This window comes from Phyllopteryx taeniolatus, chromosome 7 (genome assembly GCF_024500385.1).
Source record: "Phyllopteryx taeniolatus isolate TA_2022b chromosome 7, UOR_Ptae_1.2, whole genome shotgun sequence".
Classification (NCBI taxonomy): Eukaryota; Metazoa; Chordata; class Actinopteri; order Syngnathiformes; family Syngnathidae; genus Phyllopteryx; species Phyllopteryx taeniolatus.
This window is the reverse complement of record NC_084508.1, coordinates 8525580-8550361: the sequence shown is the minus strand read 5'-3', so window position 1 is coordinate 8550361 and position 24782 is coordinate 8525580. Positions and strand designations below refer to the sequence as shown.

Here is a 24782-nt window from a genome sequence, read left to right as displayed (position 1 = left end):
AGTTTTTTCTTTTTTTTACAATCACCCAAAATGAGTGGCAACTACACTATCAGGCTCACGATACAATATCGCTTCATGAATAGCACTCTTACCTTCTAGATTGGTGGAGCGCTTGTATTCTCATTGTTATAAGATAGACTGAAAACCCTTATTTACACAATGACAGACGACTGATGAATAATAGAGAATATTTATTTGATATATAAAATACTGAATATACAAAATACATTGCCTTTGGCTCTTTATCTGTGGCGTACATGACTTATGTTCACAGTCAACCATGCGATAGGACACTTAAAGATGATTAAATGGTTTGTTAGCGGACAAAACCCCCACAAAAATTAGATGAACTAATAACTGATATTTTCTTTTCAAATAGTCTGAGGTTTGAAATTAGATTTAGTAACAAACTTTGCAGTGTCAAAGCTCTAAAATGGAGAACATTTGTTAAAAGTGCTTTTAATATCACCGACCACTAGTACCACAATACATTCAACAAGGTCACGTTTTTATTCATTTTTGTAAACAAAAATATATATATAATCTGACGACGAACGTCATGTTTTATGGGTTTGGTTTGAGCAGATCGATCTTGATTAAACATCAGTGCTGGAGGTAGTAGGTACACGAAATATCTGACACTCTTGGTTCACCGCCACCAATCTCAGTGAGGACATTAAAAAAAAAAAGCTTTATTTCTCAGCAGGCATTTATAAAAATAACTCTCATAAATTGAATTTTCAAGTATCCTAAAATATGTTACGAGCGATGTACACTGTCCAATAATTGGAGGAGCGATGGGAGCATAAATCCCGCAAAATTGCCGATTTAGAAAATCCAACAACCTTTGCCTTTTACACAGTCCGGCAAAAATGAGGTACTGCCGCAATGACTTTCAACACACCACGCCAAGATGATAAGTGTGCATCGGGGTCTGTTCCAGCATTGCAACATTAGCTTTTTGCTCCAGCCTTGATACTACCCCCGACGACTGGAAAATGCTGGCTGATACAGGGCTTGTGTTACAAAACAAACCCAGTGTGCACAAATGGAGTACATTTGAAAGCTTCTCAGTGTGATGGTGCTCGAGTGGAACTATTAGGGGTGTAATGGCACATGTTGCCTTTTGTACCCAATGTGAACTGAACCACAACCTCAAAACCAGGTTGCGTACCGAACCATGATTTTCGCTGTACCGTTACACCCCTAAAATACACATTAGGCCTTTTTAAGAAAGCTTATATGGAGAGGAGCTAAAATATATATTTCTGTATTTAATCACACTATTCTACTAGCGCAATATAATTAGACATAGTTCTTCTTATTTTTTCTTCTTGTCTTGAGTGCATCGTGGACAGAACCTGAGAGAGAGGAAAAAAAATGGTTTGAGTATCAAAGGAATGAGTTGAACATGGTTATCGCTTCCTCACCATTTTCCTTTGGGCTTTGTGGCGAGGTCGACGCAGGCGAAGTGAAACCACTCGATAGGACACTGGCAACAAGGTGCAGATATTATGTATCAGATATACAGTAAATTAGATAAGACTACTCACAAAAAGTTACAAAGTTTGTAGAAGAAACTTGCTGATGACTCTGTCCAAATATGTCTAACTTTTTGCGAATCGTGTATTTGAGATATAAGCAAATTGTCACGCGGGGGCTTACGTCGGGGTTGTCGCAGCCGATCATCTCCCCGTACGACACCTGGTGACACAGGCAGTAGGTGGGCTCGTTGGGGTCCACCGGCATGTCCAGCACGTCCGACGGCTGCATGGGCAGGAGGGCGTCGCTCAACTCCGGGCTGCGGGTCCGACGTTTTGTGCGATCAGGAACAAAAGTTTCACAAGTGACAAAAGGCATATTGTCACCGCACCTCTTAAAGTTCACTTTCTGATCATTTCGATGAGCTTCTCTGTGTCCTCCATAGCTCACATCTACTGTTAAATGTTTGTAGCTAAACAACCAATTAAAAAGGGTTCTCTAATTCAATTTTTGTTATGATAGCCATTTCACAAACTGGGCAATTGTTTTCCTGAAGTACCGGGGGGCGCTATTTGTCGCTTTTGGGGGATCTTCTTTGACACGCCTAAAATACATACATTTTCACCAGGATAACACGCCTTTGCTAAAACTGCTGAGTTTTCAGGCAAAAACAGGAAATGAATTCATTGGAAGAACAAGTCTCCTCACCCATACGCTCCTTTTAGATAGTGCCCAAAGTGTTCAGACTGAGACACAACTAACTGACCCGTTACTGCCTCGTGTTACAGGCCAAGTGAAATGTGAGGCGAGACCATTAGAATGTAAAATGTCACTGACAAGCCGTTACTCTCAAAAGTGTTATACTAAACATTTTCATCACAATCGCAAAACGGAATGGCATTATCAAGCATCTGTATTTGTTTATTAGCAACATAAAATGCAGGTACTTGTATCCGGTCGGTGGGAAAAAAATATATAAAAAGGTATCCATGCATCCTTAGTATTTATGTACTGTCATTTATGTTCTGTTGCCACTTCATAGCCACTCATTTTACGCAGAACACTTGATGTTGCGCAAGGTGGCCGCCTCACATTTGAGACAGTTCTCGGTTCGAATCTTGGCTCAGGCCTGTGGCGTTTGCGTGTTCTCCGTGTGCTTGTGTGGGTTTTCTCCAGGTACTCCCGCTTCCTCCAACTTTCCCCCAAAATGCATGTTAAGTTCATCGAGGTCTCTAAATTGACCATAGGTGTGAATGAAGTTTGTGTACCCCGCCTATCGGCGTTATGGCAACGGGAAAATATATTGACGGACCTGTTTTTGATCTTTTTCTTTTTAGGCGAATCCTCATCAGAGCCTTTCCTTCCTCGTCCCCGAGACCCACGCTTCTCTCGGAGGCCGCGGGACTCCGTTTCTGTTGACAATTAAGAGAAAAAAATAAGCCCCCCAAAAAAAACAACCTCCAAAACATTCATATTAATGTGTGATTTTGTCATAAATGGAGGTTTCGGCACGACGCCACAGACTTTTCGGCGCTCGTCCTTCTGCACTTTCGTAGCCGCTCACTTCCAGTTTCTCCTTCAGCTCGTTCTCAAAGCGCGCCAGGTCGGCGTCCAGCCGCCGTATGTGTTTGTCCACCTGTGTCGACAACGAGTATCACAAGCATTTCGCTCTGCTTGAGGCTTAAGTTTCATTTGAAACCGTATTCATCAGATTACAGTGGAGCGTCTGTAGTCAAACAGGGAGGCTGTTTGACTTTTGATTTGTCAAAAATAACACGAAAAAGTAGAGGGAACCTTAACCTTGAACAGAAACAGAAACTGGATGAAAAAAATAAAGAATCAAGTTGAATACAGGAATTGAGGCTTCAATTTAAGAGTAGCGAGTCATAATCTTTCACGAATTTGATCACGATAAATATGCAAATTCAGGCATAGCTGTGCCTTGAAATATCCATACATTCGTGATGTATACATCTTTTTCACTGAAAGTTACAATATTCTAGGACTATTTAAAATGCCGCCGAGACAAAAATTGACTTAAGTCTTATAACTAACTCAAGTATAAAGTTATTCTCGTGACTTACACATTTGTTCACTGATGACGATTTTATTATTACACGTGATATTACGACTTTGCTTACTATTCTACCTTTTTTTTTAGTTTCACTTTCTTACTGAAAAAAGGTGGTGACCAATTACCTTATCCCTTAGAATAATTACACTTTGCTGTCGTACGTTATTCTTGTGGCCTTCGTCTTGATCCCTTCAAATTATATCTATTTTTTTCCTCATAATATCAGAATCAGAATCATCTTTATTTGCCAAGTATGTCCAAAAAACCCACGAGGAATTTGTCTCCGGTAGTGCGACAACAGACAGTCAATTCCACCTTCCACCTTTATGGAAAACGATTTTACTCTCATACTATAATGACTACAAGGACTTTATTCTTGTAACGTAGGAGTTTTTTTCTTGCCTGTGAATATCCTCATTCATTCAGGTCATTTCATTCTCAGGGGATTGAATCGATCGCAACTGAACTGTTCTGTTCGTTTTCGAAGACGTTTCGCCTCTCATCAGTTCATGCAACAAGGCGAGCCTGCGTTGGTGCGGGGAAACTAGTGTAACTATTCCTTTGAAACTAGAGCTTTATGCTGAATTAACACTAGATTCTCGCAACATTACAAAAAATACAAAATAATAAAAAAAGAAGTCTTATTAATAATTTCAAGGTGCTTGATACCGACCATCTCGTAAGTCTGCATGGCCAGTTGCACTTTGTCGTCACTGAACTCTTTGCACTTGCTGTAGGCGCTCTGGATCTTCTGCAGGTGCTCCACCCGCTGCTCCGACGCCAGGTTCTTCACCTTGGCTATGTACTCCTCGGCCAGCTTGTCGATCTCCACCTTTTTTTCTGTGAGGACACCATAATTGGCTATTTTCGCATCGCGTAAAGAACGATATTCAATTTGTGTAAAACGGAGGTGTTGATAGTACGGCAAAAAACACTATTTGGTTCAAACTTAAGTACATAACTTGATATTAAGAAGGAAAAAAACCCTTGCTTATCTTTTGTCTAAATATTTAAATACCATGTTGCTGTCAATTGGTCATTTTTTTCATATGTCGCTACTCAAGAGAATAAAAATAAATAAATAAATCAATAAAATAAAAACCACAGTCACCGATGCACTTTCAGTCATTAAAAACATGGTGGTGTTTTTCTTCGGAGGTCGGAATTGCATGAATGGCATTTCAGTTTATTTCAAAGGGGAAAACTGATTACATAAACAAGTAAATTGAGTTACTAACTTGGTCACAGAATTAATTAAACTAGTAAGTCCAGGTAACAGGTACATTCAAAATCAAACAGCCATGAATTTTGTTGTTGTGTTTGTTTACAGACTCAGTGTATGGCTAGAGCATGGTAGGCCTTTTTTTTTCCTCCCCAGAAAATAACAGATGATAGGTTCCTTCCCAAAAGAAATAGGCAAAAAGTTCAATTTGCAAATACAAAATGCAAACTTTTGCGGGTCACGGAAAATGAGATGGAGTCAGAACTGGCACAGCCATGATTTCGACTATCACCTTCAGTCCTGTTGTCCAGGTCTCGCATCAGCGTGAAGTTTCTCTGGAGTTCACATGGGAGGTTTTCAATACCTAAAAGCAGATGACAGCTTAATATTTACTTTCATCGGTTACTTCTTACTTAATTTAAAGAACTCCGACAATACATGTCTATCACACACGTTGTAGCTCAGTCACTCTCGATTTTTGTTGTTGATTACTATTACCGCACGATTGGACACTTTACAAGTATTGCTTCAAGATTTGTGTACATGTCCTTTTGGGCTTCCGCTATTGAATAGTTTTAGAATGAATTATTGTATCACTTATTCCATCAATTAATCGGATAAAAATGTATTTCGCATAAAAATTCAATGCAAAATCTTTTTCTCCCTTTTCCAATTACTGCTTATTAAATGATTGTTGTTTATTTGGTATTGCTTAATAGTTAAATAATTATTTATTTTTGTTGTTGATCAGTATTACCACACTACTTTATTTAGTCACATGACATTAGATTGTAAATACTATACCCATATTAATCGTACATTATCATAGATTTAGACGTGCTAGATCTGCCTGGCGCCTAAATGGTTACTGAAAAAAAGGCGGCTGCCAGTGCCAACAGGTTGCAAAAGGATGCTGTGTCTCTGTAATACTTCCGAACAAACATTACACTTTTTTTTTTACGAGCTCCCTGTATAAACAGACACTTTAAATGCGTTACTGACCATTTGACGAGGCTAACTTAACTAGCATGTTATTAACTTGGCGGTGGGCGAGTATGCTAAGTGCTAAACTAGCTTGCGGGCTGACAGTAACTTGGTGTCACTCAACAGCGCAAATGGAAAACAAGTCCTCGAATTCACTTTAAATAAGCGTAAGACGGTCAAAAGTATTCGTGTTATAGTGCGTTACATTCTCCCCGGTCGGATACTCACTATCTAGATAATGTTCCAAATATATTGCCGTCGCCATTTCGGATGAGTTGTGAAGATTCTGCGTGTGACGTCACGTCATTAGCTCGGCCGAGCTGTAGACGGTGCTAGCAACCGAGACGAACTTGTTTTGTAACACTAGCTCGACCGCCGGCGGGTGGCGAGCGGAAACACACGGTAAGATACGAGTTTACCCCCAATTGCTCCTTACATACGCAGTGGCGAGTAAGCAGTGCACCATTATACATATATTTTGCATTAAACCATTAAGTATTCACCACCTTATTTGAACAAACATGTTATGATTCGGCTGCGAAGACTTCCACGTGACTACTTTAGGAAACAAGTGGAATAAAACGAGCAGACCCTCATTTTTGCTAGCACTTTCCAAAAACTGTCAGCTGATGGCTTTACGTCATCGAGAACGAATATTCCAGCGCAAAAAAAAAAAAAAAAAAAAACCGAGGCCAAAGATCCTATATGAATAAGATGTAATTCTCGTTTCACACAAAAACTGTAACTCACATAGTTCTATCACGACTACTTAATCCTTTATGTTGTGAGCGTTTAACTCTCAATTAGCCCGCATAGCCGACAATTTTAAAGCCTCGCTGGAAGGTTCATTGCAAACTTTGCTAAACAATTTGGCTCACGTTTTTCGTCCGGAGGAGGCCATCTTGTCAATTATTTTGAAAAACCATCTCACTTCCGCTTTTAGGTTTCAAGTTGAAGCCTTCATAATATTTCCACAGCTACAACAAACCAGGCAAGTGGGACTTTTTATTCATAAATAACGACACATTTTGAATACTTGAATATACATTCGGGTGGTTTTAAACGCTTATATGCGTATAGGGTCAAACAAATGTGAGCTAAGATATAGTGGTGTCGTCATGGCTGCCTTTAAACTGCTTTCATTTTGAGTGAACGGAGCAGTTTTAGTGGTTAAAACCCGTTTAGTATTAGTGTTTGTACCAGTGAGTTGATAACAGAATAGATAAGATTTTGTTACAGCGTACACATGAGTTGTGTAAAGGCTTGTTGCAGTGGTCACAAGGTTTGTTTGGACACACCACACCCGCCATCACGTCCACGCGGACTGACTCAGTGTTTCTCAACTTTTTTATTAAGCCACTTGCAGTATTTTGTATTAGAAAAACTCACAAATAAAAACATGGATACAATACTGTAACACTGGTTAATTGGCATCAAGTGGAAGAGCTTTTAATTGCTCTGCCTGTCACTATACGTCACTTGCATAGATAGATGACCAGAGACTTTATTTTTGGGGATAAATTAAGTGAAAGTGGACAATTTCTTTGTACTGACTGACTCTCTCTCTCTCTGTCTGTGTGTGTGTGTGTGTGTGTGTGTGTGTGTGTGTGTGTGTGTTCGTGTGTGTGTGTACAGGTGCCGCCAACATGGCTATGGTGAAGAGTGGCTGGCTCCACAGGCAAAGTAAGTAACATGAAGGAATAAAGTCTTGTGGTGGGGTCTGACCCAGAGGTGGAAAAAGTACTCAACATTGTGTACCTAAGTAGAAGTACAGATAACGATGCAATTATTTTTGTTAAAGTAAAAAAGTTAAAAAAGTCCAAACTCTGAAAGTTACTGAAGTACAAAAGTAAACATTAAATGTAACTGTTAACTCATTCACTGCCATTGACGGCTGTTGAATTCAAATGTCCGTGTTAACATGGAGCCCTGGCAGTGATCGATCATATACAACACCAGATTTGTTAACTTGGTACAATAGAAAAAAAGAACTCTACAAACCAAATAGTCCCTCAGTCCTTAAATTGTGTATCGCTCGTTCGTACTGAGAAGAAACAAATTCATTGGACGCAGCTTTGCTTCTAAATATATCTTCTGGAATTGTGAGCTGACAACATGGACTGCATAAGCAAAACAAAGCAGCACAACAAAAATGCTAAATTAAATGCTAAGTTCCCACCAATGGTCTGACCTCGACAGGTACCATACTGCGGCGCTGGAAGAGGAACTGGTTTGACTTGTGGTCGGACGGACGCCTGGTCTTCTACAACGACCAGCAGCGCCGGGACATGGAGGACGACATTCACATGAGGGTGGACTGCATCAACATCCGCGGTTGCGCCGCGTGTCAAGGTGCCGTTTCGTTTAACTCGGGATGTCTCGGCAGTGATGTTTTTGGTTCCTGACATCTCTTTTCTGTGTCGATACCGCAGAGTTGAACCCTCCGGACGGGAAGACGCGCGACGCTTTGCTGCAGATCGTGTGCAGGGATGGAAGGGTTATCAGCCTCTGCGCGGACAGTGCGGATGATGCCCTGTAAGACATTTTTGAAATGTCCTTTTTTTTATTTTTTTTTTTGTAACATTATGACGTCACCTTGTACCTTGGATTTTCAGTTGACGGTTCAGTTCACATTAAGAACAGTAAGGGAGCAAAATGCACAATGTTAAAGTGCTTTTATTTTGTGTAACCGGGAACACCTTTGACGACATTTAAAACGAAACTGCTACCAGTAAATTGTCCAATAAACAAACAATTGTCAAATAAACAAAGGTACAATAAATATTAAATAATATATTGCAACATAATATTTTTAGGAAAGTGTGACACTAGTAGTTTGTCTTCTTTTTAGGAAAGTACAATGTCAATACTTCCTTTTTTTGGTTGTTTTTTTTTAACCTTGGCTCCATCTGTGCACCATGTTCATGCGATTCAGTTTTAAATGAGTTAACAAGTTTGATAGACTTACTGCTAAAATCATGTCGCTAACATGACATCCGCCCGCCAGAGACTGAACCGTATAGTTTGTTTATGGAGCAGACGTGGTTAGAGTGCAAGGCAGTTAACTCGATACACCTCCGTATCCTTCTGCAAAATCTGAATATGAATACAGTACCTTCTATGCTAAGGTGATTGTGGTTTGAAAATGGCCTCTACTCTTTATCGCAGGGCGTGGACCATGGCACTGCAGGATGCCAGAATTAATACGGTGAGATTCTGCTATGGTTTTTGTGTATTTTTGTAGATTTTTTGGTGTGTGTGTGTAACTATGGAGGGAGCACTATATACTGTAGCTGGGGATGACTCCAAATGCCAGTCAAGCTGAAAACATTTGATGGACAGATCCCGTCTAAATTGGATAAGACATAATTTATCCGCCTCTGCCTTTAGCTGACGTTCCTGCTTTTGTTTGAATTCTTTAGATGGTCGCAACTCCTCAGGTGGGCTTCACGCCGGAGGTGATGGAGCCCGCTCCACCGCCATACTCAGAATACGCCACCCCACCCCAGGTAAAGACACAATTTAAGTTTTTAAATGATCAGATTATACGCAGGCGCTTGCAAGAGCTCTCATGGTCCTTTCTTTTTTTTTTTTGGTCAGTTCTACACTCAGGGCCAGTACGGAGATTATGGTGCATCTTCTCCGCAAGCGACGCAGATAGTCTATGCTGCCGACGGGCAGCCCTACGCCGTCGCATACCCTTATCAGTACCCAGGTAAGGCCCTTTTTAGTACTTAACACATGGAGTGACGTATGAGAAGTGCAGTCCACTAAAATGGATCAAGGAGCGCTAATGTTTTCATAAGAAGTCCCAGGCGTGAAGGGAAAACTGTTCAAATGTGGCCAGGATTTCTTTATCTAACCTTGTTCTATCCTTGTAAGGCAATTGAGAACAGATTCTCATTTGCAATGCTGACCTTAGCAAAATATCGGCATACCGTATGCGCAAAAAGTTAATTTGTTGACACGAAATGCTCATTTGTAGCCACAACCCCCAGAAAATGCCGCCCTGTGCAGCCGCACATATTGCACATGCCAGGAAGTGCATTGCTTCGGCTTATTCAGGGTTGGGTCCGCTTTGTACAACTCGTACGGGGATGTTTAATAAAATAATCATCAACAATAACATACTAAATGATAAAAAAAAAAAAATTGTAAGCATTTTGCTTACAAATTCTACAGTTATTACACTTGATAAAACCGGTTATTTTCTTTAAATTCTTTTTATAGATAGACAATATGGTGCTATTTTTCTTGCTTAAAAACAAACATTTTAGTGTTTTGTTGGGGGCCGCAACATTTCAGTGGGGAAAATTGAGTCAATAGATTTTTAAGGGGGGGAAATTGCTTGGTCAAGTAACAAATCAAACTCATGAGTCCAGATACCGCTGTGTTTGGATAAAAGGTGATTTGTGTTTATTTTGATTAAGAGGGGCTATTTACATTATTCATAGATTTCAAAGGATGATAGCTCATGTTTAGACACCTTCTATTGTGCCCTAAGGAAAATTATATTTTGGGGCCCCCTACTTATGCCAATATTATTTATTGATCATTCGTACACCCACTATAAAACTTATTCTGACTTAGTGATAAAGCACTTATAGCGGACATGTTGTACAAAAAAGTGTGTGGTAATTATTTTGAACCGGTGGTTGCTGTTGTCCTCCTTCGTAGGTGGCTACACCGCGCCCGGCGTCAACCACGTGGTGATCCAGGAGCGCCAGCGCGACAACGGCGGGGACGTGGCCATGGGCATGCTGGCGGGAGCGGCGACGGGTCTGGCACTGGGCTCGCTCTTCTCCGTCTTTTAAGTAGTTTGTGCGTTGCCGTTTGTCTACTAGAGCAAATGTCGCTTCCTGTCCACTCCACACGTTTATGCAGCAATCTGCTTCCTCTCTGCCTACGACGCGTTCAGGACGGTCCTGAAATATTCAATTAACTTCCGCACTTTCCCCAAAGCTTTCAGACATCACGATGCTGGTTGATTTCTATCCATCCATTTTCTGTAGCGTTTTCCCCATGAGGGTGGCACCTGAGCTGGTGTCCGTCCAAGGCCGGAAAGTAGTCACGGCGCTTCACTTTTTCCACATTTATTTCTGTCCAGTGTGAACCCCAGCATGTTAACGGTTCGGCATTCAAGAATTTGCTGATTTTTGGGGGGAACCTATTCCTCGTTATTCGCTGAAAAACTTAATTATCTGCCCAAGGAAGTAAAATATATTCAGGTTAGTTGAGAAATTTCATTTCAATATAAGTGTTGTGGCACCATCTTGTGGCATCATTGGTGATTTTTGCTGTTTGCGGTGTGATTCCTATACATGTGATGTCTTTGTTTAAAAAAAAAAAAAAAAAAAAAAAACACATTTGTTAAAAAAAACTAATCCCTTTTGAAATAAGCCTAACAAAGCAAAATGTGGAAAAAGCAAAGAGCTGTGAATACTTTGCAGATGCACTGAACACCCTGGACTGGCTGATGATGAAGAAATCCCCGCAGAACATGCAAACTCCAGAAATTCGAACCAGGAACCTTTTGGCGGTGAGGCAGAAGCGTTAATTATGATTTAATTTCTTCTTCAGCAGCATTTTTTAGTGAACAATAGATACATCGATTTATCATTGGACAGCACAGCGATGCGCGCGGCTATCACCTCTGCCTCACAGTCAGAGGTTCTGGGTTCGAATCTCTGCTTCAATAATTTCAGGAGTCTTCAATTAACCTCACTTGTGTTTGGAATGGGAGGAAGCATGGGTACCCAGAGAAAACCCACACGAATGAATCTGGTCAAACGCTCTCTATCGTAAAGCCTTTAGGAACATTTGAACATTCTTGTATTGACATTAATTAACTGTACTTCTCACATTGTACTGGTTATCGTCACACTCCCCCCCCCCCCCCATCACTGGTATCCTGATGTGGTGGTGGCATGACAAAAAAGAAAAAGAAAAAACAACTCACTTATTACTTCACTACCATTTGATGGGTGTTGAATTCAAATATCCATGTTAACATGGAGGCCTGGCTGTGATCAACTGTAAATTGTACCACTTTTAGGGTTACTGTACGTTGATCTTAAGAGCCATATATTTTTTGTTTGTTTTCTACTGTGTCGTTCGTTATATGTTGGATTTTTTTCCCCCACATTTTTTGTTTGTAAAACATGGTACACCATTTGATTTGGAATGTGGTCATATGACAACGTTAGCTCTTCTCGATCAACTAGCTCAAATTCACGTAATCTGTTAGGTACACCAGCTACACTCCTCATTTACCTTTCATCCAAAGAAAGAAAAGTTTCTCCATAGGCTGGTCTGCAGTCTTCTACGTCCATGCCTTTCTAATTTCCTCATGTATTATTAGTTGCGTCTTCCCTTTTTCACAAAGGCATGGAGTGAAAACAGAAGTTAAATGTGATCGTTTTGTTTCATACTGGCAGCTCCTATATGGTGTGTTTCATTACATTTCGTTGAGCCGATTTTGTTTGTGTGGAGATCCAGTTACATTTTCATTTCAGCTCAGTCTGACATTGACTATTTGTTCTCAGTATCTCAGTAAAAAATAAGTTAATTTATAGCACTAACGGAAGCAATGTGTGAAACTCAATGATGTTATTTCCTAGCAAAGATATCAAGCTAAATGTACTTGATTATAAATAAACCCACATTTAAATGTATAACTGTTTAGCTGAGAGATGTATTTTAACAAATAAATGTATTCACAATATCATGAACGAGTGTTTGAGATGTGTTCACACAACACATTGTAAGATACAGCAAAAGTGCAAAATTAAAAATATATATTTGGGTGGGTTTTGGGCTATTGCAAGCTTATTTTGGCACTTTACTGCCACTTGTTGGCATCATAAGTATCTGGAGAAAAACCATTATCAAAACATGGACTCTCAGTGTTCCTACACTCAAGGCAAATCTGAAAAATAAGAAATATTCATTAAATAACTAAAATTTATTTATTATAGAAGCACCTTTTTTTTTTTTTTTTAAACACCTAACCACTTATGAGGTTCATAAGAAGGGTACACACATTCGTTTACCTTCTTGACCAAGTTTTGTGTCAGGGTCATATTTGGAAAAAATATTACATGTTTGAGACTACACTTGTTTTTTTTTTTTATATATACCTCAGATTGTGTTTGCGTTAGCACATTAAGGACTACAGTCCTGTTTTTGTTTTAATTGCTCAAAGAAAAAGACCAAAAATTTTTGGTCACGTTTTTAAGCAACATATTGAGGGGGGGGAAACTACGAAATAATTAATTGTTGGAATAGTGACCTAAACTTCGAACTAGTTTGTAAATAAACTCCACAAACAAGCATTCCCACCTGTGGACAATTTAGTGTCTTCAATGACTCTAACACGCATGCCTTAGGAATGTGGGAAGAATGAATGACCCCACATTGGAATTTCTGACTTATGCGAGTGAAGATTTAATTAAATGTATTCACAGTATCATGAATTGACAATGTTTATTTCAGACTTTTGTTCCCAGAACACATTTCTAGGATACAACAAAAGTGCAAAACTAGAGAATATTTGGGTACGTTTTTAAATATTGGAAAATCATTTTGGCACAGTACCACATATTGTTTGCATCATAAGTCATTGCAAACACACACACACACACAAAAAGAACAACATCTGTCATCAAAACATGAACTCCCTATGTTCCCGCAGTCAAGGCACATTTTCATTAAATAATTGTCACAGAAGCAATTAAAATTTTTTAATAATCAAGGTATCATATTCTGGGTTCTTGGAAAAATGGAAAACTGAACGCCACAATAAAAACAAGATGGGAAATAAATATGAGCGATAAAGAGCATCAATGTAAACATATGATCAGTGATTGCAGTCTAATAAGATCTTCATATAACGTGTGTTTGACCTGTCGATTGGTTGCCATTGATGAGCTATCACCCCTCTTGACCAAAATCCTCGGTAAACTTGGTCAGCTTGTGCAGGTCGTCCTCGTTGACGGTGGGCTTGGTGTTGGACAGCGACCGCAGCATGTCGGCCTGCCGGGGGAAGCGCAGAAAACTAATTAGAGGAACGCCCCAAATACTAATTGCGCCGGCAAAGCAAAAATGGAGTTTGTGGCCTTCAATTTATGACACTAATACTGATTATTGATCATTTATTGTAGTACTGCTTGGTTTATAATGAGTTAAATAAATAAATAAAATAACTTTCGCCCAATATCATAGCTGCTTTAGTCATATTTTAACATTTAACAAACAAGAACAAAATAATTTTTAGTGAGTACTTTTTTTTTTTTTTAATTAATTTGGTAACAGTAAGTTAAAAATTACTTGGGCCAGTGGTGTCAAACTCATTTTAGTTCACAGGCCACATTCACCCCAATTTGATCTCAAGTGGGCTGGACCATCATGTGTGGCTTAAAAATCCATAAGTAACAATTATTCACATTTTTTCCCATTGTACTTTCGGAAAATATATTCATACGGTATTTATTGATTCTTACCGGATTGCAAATTTTGGTGAAAATCATATAATCGGAAATTTTTAACAAAAACGATTTCAACAGTATAATGAATCAGTGAGTGTGCGCCATTCAGTGTGCATCATTTGTAAATGTATACATACAAATACAAGTTGTGTCAGTACATGAGAAAAATAAATAAAATGTTTCCACCAAACCAACCGCTTGTGAGTGACATTTTCGTAATATCCAGTGTCTTAAAATATTTCTATAGGACGTATTTATTTTCACAGAACTGCAGTGCGAAGGTGGCACAGCATTTTATATTGGTGTGCTCCTGACATTTGGCATCTTTTGGCCTTCTCAAGCGCATCAGTCATTTACGAGACGGCAGTGCGCCCTCCAGTGGACAAAATATGCAAAAGTTGCTTTTATTAAAAAATAGTGAATGTGTTCTCAATCCCCACGGGCCAGTTTTGGCCCGCGGGCCGTGTGTTTGACACCACTGACTTTGGCAATCAAAAAAAAACTAACAAACAAAAAAAGACATCCAATTGTTCATGCTCATCATCACGCAGCAATCGTTACCATGGAGACAACGGGCTCGAGAAGCTTTTCCCCGGGGACGTCCATCCACGTTATGGCCAGAGCGCCGGGGTCGCCCGGAGAGCACGGCGTGAGCAAGTCGTCCAAGACGACGTCTGGCTTGTTCCATGACGAGCCGCGAACCTGGACGAGTGCATGCGGGCGGACAGGAGGAGTGAAACCGTGTGTGTGTGTCAGCAATACGGTCTAAGTTTCAAGTTTATTAAGACACCCAATCGTCTTCACTTTCTTCCTGGGGTCCCAATGCAAACAAAACATTGAAATGTATGTAAATACAACAAATCAACAAAAATGGAAAGCTAAGACAACACATTTCCATTAAATAAATAAACGTAAGAAATTCATTGGATTACAATACAGCTTACATTTTGCTAAATAAATTGGAATTTCTACTAATTATGCCTTGTTTTAACTTCTTTTTCAATCGCCATTTATTATCTATCCTGATTACTTTTGTCAGTATTTGATTCCAATATGTTACTGCTCTATATATGAACTGAGATAATCACAGTTACTACCATTTCTTTTTTATGGCAAAAGGGAGGCGTTTATTAGAGGGACGGGCCACTATTTGAGGAAATGAGCGCACGGCTTCACCTTTTTGAAGTGGGTGGCCGACTGCACCTTCCTGACGGGCTGCATGAGGGCGTCCCTGACGATGATGCTGATGTCGGCCCCCGAGTAGCCCTCCGTCTTTTTCCCCAGCGTGACGAAGTCGGCCTCCGTCAGCTCGTTGGCCGTGGAGCCCAAGTGCAGCTTGAACATGAAGGAGCGGGCCGGCTGTTCCGGCAGGGGGATGTAGATGCGCTTTTCAAACCTAAAAAAAAAAAAAAAAAAAAGCATATTAATTAAAAAAATAAATACCGTAATTTCTCGTGTATAATGCGCACCCGTGTATAATACACACCCCCAAAGTTGACCTCAAAATTCTGGAAAACCCTTCTACCTATGTATAACGCATTTTTACAATGCATGATTTTGCTTCTACCCATATGATCAAAACATGAAGAATTAGATGTATTTTGGTAGTTTTTTTTTCAAATAATTATTCTGAAGTTAAGCACTTTATTTGAACACGTAACACTTTCTTTTTTATTTACTTGCTCTTATTTTGAAATTCACAGCCCTACTTTTATTAAGTAAATGAGAAAACACACAGTTGTGCTCATATGTTGGATTACCCAGGCAGAATTTCTAAAATGGGTACAATTCTTTAAAGAAAACATGAAGGGCCAGGCAAAACATTACATTTTATTTTAATGGGATTCAAATTTAACTGTCAAGCATTTCAGAAAAGCATTATCATAAAACAAACCATAACCATGAAGAAATTAATGATGGTTGTTGTTCAGTTATCAGTTGTATTTAAAAACACAATATTCCACAAATTCTGCCAGGGAATGTAAACTTACATATATATATACGGTACATATATGCAGTCATACGTACCCCTGTCATGGAATGAAAGTGTAGGCTACACCTTTCTCATAACCTCTAGGTGGGGGTGACATATTGGAATTAAAGTGTACAGCTTTTTCATAACCTCTAGATGGTGGCATACATTTATAAAATTTGAAGGTTTTTCAATTTCCCCTTATACTTATGTGTAATGCGCACTATTGACATTTTTTTTTTGGGGGGGGGGGTGAATCACAATCTTAGCCCCGCTGAAACACAACTAGAAGGGTTGAAAATCCAACCTTCTCCTGATGGCTGAGTCCAAAGTCCACGGTATATTTGTTGCTCCCAGGACAAGGATTCCCTCATTATCATTCCCGACACCTGCAAGGAGGAAAGTTTTTACACAGAGGAACAAACAGCATCTTAATTATATATTAATAAGACTCATACCATATATCCCCATTTAAATGAATGGAAATGCTAGTAATCTGTTTCAGTTTCCCCTCCCAAAAACCAAAACATGTTGTGCTTGTTTTTTAATAAAGAAAAATAGCACTCTATAATTGAATCACAGATTTACATATCTGTATGTTGCACTCCAGTTTTTGAGAGTGGAAAAGCACCAATAGGAGGAAGAACCATGGCGAGCGGAGGAGATACAGTTATCAGGGTCTTTGTTCTTACCCTGCATCTGGACCAGGAACTCGGTCTTGATCCTGCGCGCCGCTTCGCTCTCGTTCTCGCTGCGGGAGCCACAGAGCGAGTCGATCTCGTCGATGAAGATGATGGAGGGTTTGTGTTCTCTGGCCAGCGAGAATAGGTTCTTCACCAACCTATGAGGAACAACCACTTTGTTGTTTCCATGCATTACCGGTAATCGTGGGGAAAAAAAATAAAACACAAAAAATAGAAGGCGGTCTCACTTTTCACTCTCGCCCAGCCACTTGGATACCAGGTCCGAGGAGGAGATTGAGAAGAAGGTGGAGTTGCCGGCCTCCGTGGCGACCGCCTTGGCCAGGTAGGACTTTCCGGTTCCCGGCGGGCCAAACAGGAGAATCCCACGCCATGGCGTTCTCTTTCCTGCACCAACATCACACTAGATAAGGATCTGAATATACAGTGGATCCGCGCTATTCACGGATGATAGGGACCGAATATCAAAGCTCTGCATATCATTGACAGCCATTAGAATTGTATTGGAAAAAAAAATACAATTAAACTCACAAAACGCTTGAAAAAGCGATAATAACTGCCGATGAGTGTTTTAAAAAAAAAAAAAAAAAAATTTAAATCAAAAAGGAAAAAATAAAAATAAATGAAAAAGGGGATTGATTTTTTATTTTTGTTTTACTTTGAAAAAGAATCTGCAAATAGGTGAATTGTCAGGTTCCAAACAGCGAGGATGCAGGGGTCCACTGTGCAGCAAGTTCAGCCCACATTTTCGGGGAAAATTACACTGCAAAATTCAAACAAAGTGTCTCTCGTCACCTCAGTGAGCATCTAAAGGAAGAATTTGGGTCTTTTTTATGTGATGCCGCCACAGGAGGATGGCTTTCAACATGTTATAAGAGTGGCTGTATTCAACTTTGCACGTTCGACTGGATCAATTTTTGTATGTTTTTAATAATCTTACCAGTGAAGAGATGAGGGAACTTGATAGGCAAGATGACAGCCTCCTTTAGGGCTTCTTTGGCTCCTTCCAAGCCGGCGACGTCGCTCCACTTAATGTTTGGCTTCTCCATCACGATGGCGCCTGTAACCAAAGCACTTTGTTGATGACAATTGAACACGTGCTTTTTTTTGCTTCTCATTTCACGTCATTCACCTGACAACTGATTTTGGAACTTCTTCTTCTCTGACTCTTCCCCTTCGTCACTTTCACTGCTGAAATGACAATTAGTGACAATTATTTAGTATGCCGCAGGAGTCATTTTTGTTGTTGTTGTTTGTTTGTTTGTTTCCACTTGATTTTGCTTACCGGTATGTTCAATGTAATCCATGTACTACTGGATTGAATATGAACGCATGTAGACTACGATGATTGAGTGATTAAATTATATGAGTTCGGGGATGGTCACAATCTTATTGCTCAATGAACATTTTATTGTGGTGGAAATTGTGGGCGACCTCCACTTACACAGGATGTGATGATGTCACCAGAAGAAACGCACATGGAGGCAAAGGAGACGGGATAAAAGAAGAACGCAAGACGATGCTCTTTAGTCTTCGCCAGAACATGCTGGAGACTTTATTCTCGAGACTTACTTTTTAACTTTTGCTACATCTGATTGATATTTTAGCAATTGTCGTTTTAGTGAATAAATTGAGGACACGTGAATCGGAAATCTAACCAGGCATGGAAGTCATTATTGGACGACACGGATGTGCGTCGCAGACATGGATACTCACGTTCAAGTATACAATTGTAACTGTCAGCCCAATTTTATAATTAATATGAACTTGCATTGAGCACCTACAAAAACACAAAAGGTTAGGGACATTCAGTTTTGGGTGGAATTTCAGAATAACCCTAAAATCCAAAATAACCTTGACACATGATCTTAACTTGACCTTCTCTAAACTTCTGAATGTGCATGTCCAACTGTTCAAATGTTTCAGTACTTTTTTGCACAACTTACTGCTCTCAAACAAGAAGCTGAATTGCAAAATTCACAATAGGTGTTTGATCCATGAATATGTTCACCTCTATGCTTTTCTGTGACTCTTCCAGTCTCTCTGTATCATTCCAAAATGAATTGGACCTATAACATCCGCAACTCCATTTCAAAAGTGTTTTGCTTTTCAACAGTGAAGATTCAAATCATTACAATGGAAGTCAGCACACACCCGCCACCATTTGAAGTACCTCTGATTAACCCCAAATAAAGTTCAGATGTTTTAGAATGCTCTTGGATTCATTTTTTTTTTTTTTTAACTTCACAAACTTCACAAAAACCTGGCATTTAAACAGGGGTGTGTAGGCATTTATATCTCCTCTAATGTGGTGAGATAAAAACAGTAAAGGTAAATATAAACAGAAAGTGGCAACACAACTCAATACACATTCCACATTCGCGTTCCATTCGTTCGCTTCGAGGACATCGCAGGCGCAACACAAACTTGGAAAGTGACTCATCGCGCTCACCCTTTGCCATTCGACTCCTTGACGGGTTTGGCGGGTGGCTCGTGCTCCTTCTTCTTCAGGTACTCCTTCAGCTGCTCGGCTCGGTCCAGGTAGTCGGCGCACTTGCCTCGGATCATCGTGTTGGAGCGCTCGCCTTTGGTCTCATCTGCGGCGGGCACAAAGGGAGATGAGGTGGACCGTGAAAAGAGAATAAAACTGTTAAAAATGATTGTGTGAATGCACACAATGCCGAGATATTTTACAGATTTGCCTCCTCCTTCCACGTTTCTTAACTTATTCTCATTTTCCACATTTCAACAATTGTGTAGATTCCGCAGCATTTTAGCAAGGTTCCGGCTCTTCAGCATTCACGCTCCATTTTTCACAGAACTTGCACTCTCTAGTTTTTACTGTACGAAGAAGATAATGATGAGTATAAGTTGCTCACACTTGATGACGTGAAGAAAGTACTGCACGGCACTCTGATATAACCGGAGTGCCTCTTCATAGTTTTTGGCTGAGTCCTCGTCGGCTGCTCTTTTGGCGAGATCGATGGCTTTCTGTCGAGATGTACATGACAAAACAGAAGTTAAAGAATGAAGTGGAAAGATGCCTGTAAAAATTGCACTGGATGTAAATCATAAAGGTAATTCGAGGCTAATGCTAAAATAACGTCATAAGCTACTGATTGTTTTTAAACTGTTACTTAGGTACAATGTTTGTGTGACTTCTATGTGCAATACATTTTAATTGAGGTTGTTTTTGTTTTTCCGATATTTTAGTGCAGCGATCATGTTCAAACCGTGCATAACCTTATTGTGGCTTGCAACAATATTACATTTAGTTTTTAGGAATAAAAGATGTCTTGTTTTTGATGAACACTTAGGCCTACGCTACTGTATTTGTTATACATTAGGTTGGTCATAATGGTGTTACTTGGACAGCTAAGAATTTGTTGAGGTGGTACTTGATTTCAAAAGTTTGACTAAGAACCACTGACATAATAAACAAACGACAAAATGTGGCATGAGTCCACCTGACAACCAATTTCTTTGTTTGTTGTTCATTCAGTTTAATTCAAGTGCATATGGTATTGTTGTGTGCCTTTCACAAGACAGAGAAAAGCAATTTCGAAATATTTCGTAAAAAAAACCTAAAATAATAATAATTTTAAAAAAGCAATGGCTTTTAAAGCTGACGCTTTTCTTACTTACCGTATTTCTTTTCAATAAAGTTTGTTACTCACATTCAAATTACCACCGGCCATTGTGGTTGTGTCTTCCGAAGAAACTTAATCACCCAGTGTGTCCTTTGTCCCGATATTCTTGCTATTTTTTATTCCCCCCCCCCTCAATTTAAGACACTTTTACAATCGGTAAACGTCTTTCGCTTCCGCGTCCAAAAAACGTACCTGACACTTCCGCATTGGTCACGTGACAGTCTCTCCTCATGACGTAATAGAGAATGGCATTCGGGTACAAATTACATAATGAACATGAAAACAAAAACAGATATGAAGATTGAGAAGGAAACCAGACAATACATGAGTACCACAGGCCAGATAAAATAATTTTAAAAATAATAATTATTATTATGCCGACAAAACATGTTTCAGAGGTAGCGGATACTTTTTAAACTATTCAAATCCTTCATCAATAAACAGTTTCTAGCCTTTTATTTCAAAACGATTTTTATTCTTTGTTTTTCTTGGAATGTATAAACCCAAAGTTTTCTTCGGAATTTGGAGCTTATCCGGGGAGAAAAGTGAACCAGTTTATAAAAGTATGTACAAAATTCCAGAACCTTTAATAATCACATGAACCACTAACAGACCCACACAGTAAATATATATATATATATATGTATAAGAAAAAAAGTGATATACTGTCGACCCTTATGAGCTTTCCTTTTTTTTCCAGTAGGGAATGAGTCAGTGATTACCAACACAGCCTGAGTTTCTTCACTTTATTCTGCAGCTTCATTGACCGCACACTCGTTCGTCTCTTAACCTGAGGCCCAAAACGGAATCTTATCACACACGCGCGCTAACTGAATGGTTTCTCGCCAGCGTGTGTTCTTGTGTGTGCTGTTAAATTAGTCTTTTTTGCAAATCTTTTCCCACAAACTGAGCAGGCAAAAGGTTTTTCTCCCGTGTGTGTTCTGGTGTGTATCTTTAAATCACCACTTTGCGTGAATCTTTTACCGCACACCGAGCAGGCAAAAGGTTTGTCTCCAGTGTGTGTTTTTGTGTGCTCTTTTAAATGTCCCTTTCTCGAGTACCTTTTATCGCAAACCGAGCAGGCAAAAGGTTTTTCACCGGTGTGCGTTTTTGCGTGTCTTTCTGAACTCCCCTTTGTTGTGAATCTTTTCCCACAAACTGAGCAGATAAACGGTTTTTCTCCTGTGTGTGTCCTCGCGTGCGTGGTTAAATTTGTCTTTAAAGAGAACCTTTTCCCACAAACTGCGCAGGCAAAAGGCTTTTCTCCCGTGTGTGTTCTTGTGTGCGTTTTCAACAATGACTTTCTGTGAAAGGTTTTCCCACAGTAAGAACATTTGATGCATTTTCTGTCAGCGCTATCACCTTTCGAGTGTTCATCACCATCATCCTCATTAGACGAGTGTGAGGTTATGTCGTCGCTATCTGTGAGTGGAGCTAAAAGGCCGTCCGATTGTGATCCTTCACAGCTGTCTCCGTCAGCTTCTTCACTCTCCACGATGACGACAGTCAACGGGAACTCCGTTTCGTCCTCCCGCTCTTCATCTTTAACGTGCGGCAGCTCCGGCTCGCCGTCTTTTTTAATGTCAGGCGAATGTGGCTCCTTTTCCTTCTTGACGAACTTTGGATGATGATTTTCTCCGCGGTCTGCAAGACACAAGAAGACAAGCAGCCAATAGTTTGCTAAATCAGAATCAGAATCATCTTTATTTTGCCAAGTATGTCCAAAAAAACAAAAAAAAACACAAGGTCAAGTCAAGATTCATGCTGTGACTTGAATGTTGTGTATTATTGTTTATACATTTTGATGGAAATGTTTACGACAGGTGTGTCAATGGGTAAAATTGTACCGATTATATTAAATGTAAAAACAACAACAGCAACAAACAAAAAAAAAATGTGAATGTATGTTGGGGATTTTGATCAAAGTCAAGAAATAAACAGGATTCGCAATATGTGACTTACTACTAGTACTACTGGTTACTAAACAAGTTCAAGTAGTGACCAAACCTGCTACGTGTAATAACTCATCAGGCTGCTTGATCACAGCGTTCACTCGTTGTCGTTCTGTCTCTTTTGTCCGAGAAATTTCCTCCTCGTACTGTTCTTCCTTCACACTTTTTGCACACATTATCAACACTTTTACAGTCAATCAACTGAGAGATGTGTTTATAACTTGGCGTCTCTTTGTTAGCCGCTAGCAAGCTTTTGCTAAAGTCAGTTAAACTAGGCGGACAAGCTTTAACGTGCATTAAAACGAGTTTATCCGGACACGAATATTTAACGAATAATGTTTTAGTCCAGTAAAGTTGTGATGGATGCACTGTTGAAGCTTCGGTACATCCAGTCCAGATTCAGGAAGAATTATTTAGTGGAGCTCATAGATATGAAAAATAGGTAGATAAAACACGCCGCCCCATTGAGCTGCGTGCCTATAGCGATGTCAAAGCTAGTAGGGGCAAGGTGTCGGGGCATTCGACGTTTGCGGACGGCACGGAAACCAAACTAAGGATTGCCTGCACATTGTGCTGCATACGGTTGCACACAAACTCGTAAAATCACAACAAGGGGATTTCACGGGTACAAATATTGCTTTTACCTAAAAAAAAAAAAAAAAAGTTCTGAATAGGACGCTTTGATTGCCCTTATCAATGTGGCCGCCACGTAGGCACGTTGCTTAGCTGGTCAGCCACATCGCGTTGGTGTATCTAGTCTTCTCTAGGTGAATTGTGCTCAGGTAGATGGTACGCAGGAAAACAAAAAAAAACGTAAATAAATGTAATTTAAAATAATAACATGAATGAATGAATTATAAATGATAAAAATATAATGCGATCAAATAGCTAATATACATTTCTTAAATGTCAAATATGTTAAAAGTTGAACTTGTTTTTAAAAATACTCATTCATGCTCATTTTAAGGTTGTATTATTGTAATTAATTTAATCTGTCTGTATATCTATATATCTAACCAACTAATTTTTGATTTAAAACGTTTGAAATGTTTATATAAACTGGTTTATTTTACTATATATTTTTTAGTCCATTCACAATAAATCCACCAAGAAAATGATAAACAAGATAAATGAATAAAAATAAATACAAATTAATCAATCGTTTTATTCAACCAATTTTATGAACATATTGTCAAATTATATATAAATTATTATTCTTATAGCAAAATAATAATTCATGATTATTATAAAATGTTATTATTTTAATTCACTTAATCATAATTAATTAACAAATTATGTAATTTGAATCTGACTTGTTTTTTTTAAACGGTTCATTTTTCTATTTTAGATTATTCACAATAAATCCACGCACAAACTATTTAGCGAGATAAATCCAAATTTTAACTAAACATTTTATATGAAATAGCAATTAATGCAGCTAAAACTGTTTATTTTAATAACAAAAGAGTCATTCATGCTCATTTTAAAGTTGATAATTTTGAGTAATGTAATTAGGGTATAATTAATTAATCAATGATTTAATCAAATAAAAACGTTTGTCTATGTAATATTGTTTATGTTGCAAACATTTTATTATTTACAGTAAATTATTGACAAATTTAATCAGACATGAATCAAAAAATAAAAAGGAATAAATACATTTTCATAAACTAATGAACAAATATGGACCAAAACATGTACAGTACTGCGTATCATTTTTTAAAATGATGCTTTTATAACACCAATGATTGTTTTTGACATAAAGTATTTAACTGTACACATATGGCACTAGTGTAGCGTTACTGATAAAGCTCATTAACAACCCCGGTGTAATTCATTTATGTAATTAACGTAACTATTTACATCCAACAATGTGCGCCACAGGTCGCATATCATAAAATTGACACTTTAATGCATGTATTAAAAAGGCAAATTAACAGTGTGAAAATATGTAACTGTTACACGAGAAAAACAACGGTGGCCAAGTTGCACATTTTTGGCTGGGTGTTATTTGTGCTATTTAATAGAATTAAACAGCCATGACATCACACACGTGCGAGTATATATTGTTATTTTTAGTGCAGGCAGACGCCAAGACAGGAACAGCGATTGTCATCTGCCGTCACGTTCAAGACTTTAGGATGCAGAACCCTCAAGATGCGTTGGCTTTTGGCGAGGTCGGCCGGGAGCTCGTTGTTCTGTAACAAACAGAAGACAAGAAGAGGAAGTGAAGTTGCCGTCACTCGTCACCTGTCTTTG

General features: G+C 39.0%; 5 protein-coding genes across 16 annotated transcripts in view; 1 reads left to right on the top strand and 4 right to left on the bottom strand.

The window, feature by feature from the left end:
- Positions 1 to 174: 174 nt before the first annotated feature.
- Positions 175 to 6345, bottom strand: ing5a (inhibitor of growth family, member 5a). Of its 2 annotated transcripts, none has more exons than XM_061779672.1 (8): positions 6269 to 6345; positions 5071 to 5142; positions 4230 to 4396; positions 3007 to 3118; positions 2795 to 2894; positions 1666 to 1801; positions 1431 to 1492; positions 175 to 1361 (listed from the first exon to the last, which is right to left on the bottom strand). In XM_061779672.1, the coding sequence occupies exons 2-8, from the start codon at positions 5096 to 5098 to the stop codon at positions 1322 to 1324; spliced, it is 645 nt and encodes a 214-aa protein (XP_061635656.1). In that variant the 5' UTR covers positions 5099 to 5142; positions 6269 to 6345; the 3' UTR covers positions 175 to 1321. The 2 variants fall into 2 exon arrangements, with proteins under 2 accessions (XP_061635656.1, XP_061635655.1); XM_061779671.1 differs by lacking the exon at positions 6269 to 6345 and adding an exon at positions 5991 to 6128.
- Positions 6045 to 12489, top strand: plekhb2 (pleckstrin homology domain containing, family B (evectins) member 2). 2 transcript variants are annotated; one of them, XM_061779673.1, is made up of 9 exons: positions 6045 to 6164; positions 6706 to 6753; positions 7398 to 7445; positions 7962 to 8114; positions 8195 to 8297; positions 8931 to 8970; positions 9185 to 9271; positions 9363 to 9477; positions 10440 to 12489. In XM_061779673.1, the coding sequence occupies exons 3-9, from the start codon at positions 7409 to 7411 to the stop codon at positions 10574 to 10576; spliced, it is 672 nt and encodes a 223-aa protein (XP_061635657.1). In that variant the 5' UTR covers positions 6045 to 6164; positions 6706 to 6753; positions 7398 to 7408; the 3' UTR covers positions 10577 to 12489. The 2 variants fall into 2 exon arrangements, with proteins under 2 accessions (XP_061635657.1, XP_061635658.1); XM_061779674.1 differs by lacking the exons at positions 6045 to 6164; positions 6706 to 6753 and adding an exon at positions 6784 to 7044.
- Positions 12490 to 13489: 1000 nt separating this feature from the next.
- LOC133480923 (vacuolar protein sorting-associated protein 4B-like) lies at positions 13490 to 20776 on the bottom strand. Its single transcript, XM_061779655.1, has 11 exons — positions 20599 to 20776; positions 19801 to 19912; positions 19374 to 19518; positions 18054 to 18112; positions 17862 to 17981; positions 17152 to 17308; positions 16913 to 17061; positions 16528 to 16609; positions 15425 to 15644; positions 14810 to 14950; positions 13490 to 13796 (listed from the first exon to the last, which is right to left on the bottom strand). The coding sequence occupies exons 1-11, from the start codon at positions 20617 to 20619 to the stop codon at positions 13695 to 13697; spliced, it is 1308 nt and encodes a 435-aa protein (XP_061635639.1). The 5' UTR covers positions 20620 to 20776; the 3' UTR covers positions 13490 to 13694.
- A 526-nt stretch (positions 20777 to 21302) lies between these two features.
- On the bottom strand, positions 21303 to 22955 carry LOC133480925 (gastrula zinc finger protein XlCGF17.1-like). Its single transcript, XM_061779665.1, has 2 exons — positions 22579 to 22955; positions 21303 to 22215 (listed from the first exon to the last, which is right to left on the bottom strand). Exons 1-2 carry the CDS (start codon positions 22697 to 22699, stop codon positions 21398 to 21400), a joined length of 939 nt encoding a protein of 312 aa, XP_061635649.1. The 5' UTR covers positions 22700 to 22955; the 3' UTR covers positions 21303 to 21397.
- Positions 22956 to 24091: 1136 nt separating this feature from the next.
- The window catches only part of ankrd29 (ankyrin repeat domain 29), an 8918-nt gene continuing 8227 nt past the window's right edge, over positions 24092 to 24782 (bottom strand). For 8 of the 10 annotated variants that reach the window (XM_061779658.1, XM_061779663.1, XM_061779656.1 and 5 more), the window contains one exon: positions 24092 to 24721. In XM_061779658.1, the coding sequence (XP_061635642.1) occupies positions 24599 to 24721 (123 nt within the window). In that variant the 3' untranslated portion in view covers positions 24092 to 24598. The remainder of the gene's footprint in view (positions 24722 to 24782) is intronic. The other 2 variants (XR_009789395.1, XR_009789396.1) reach the window with 2 other exon arrangements.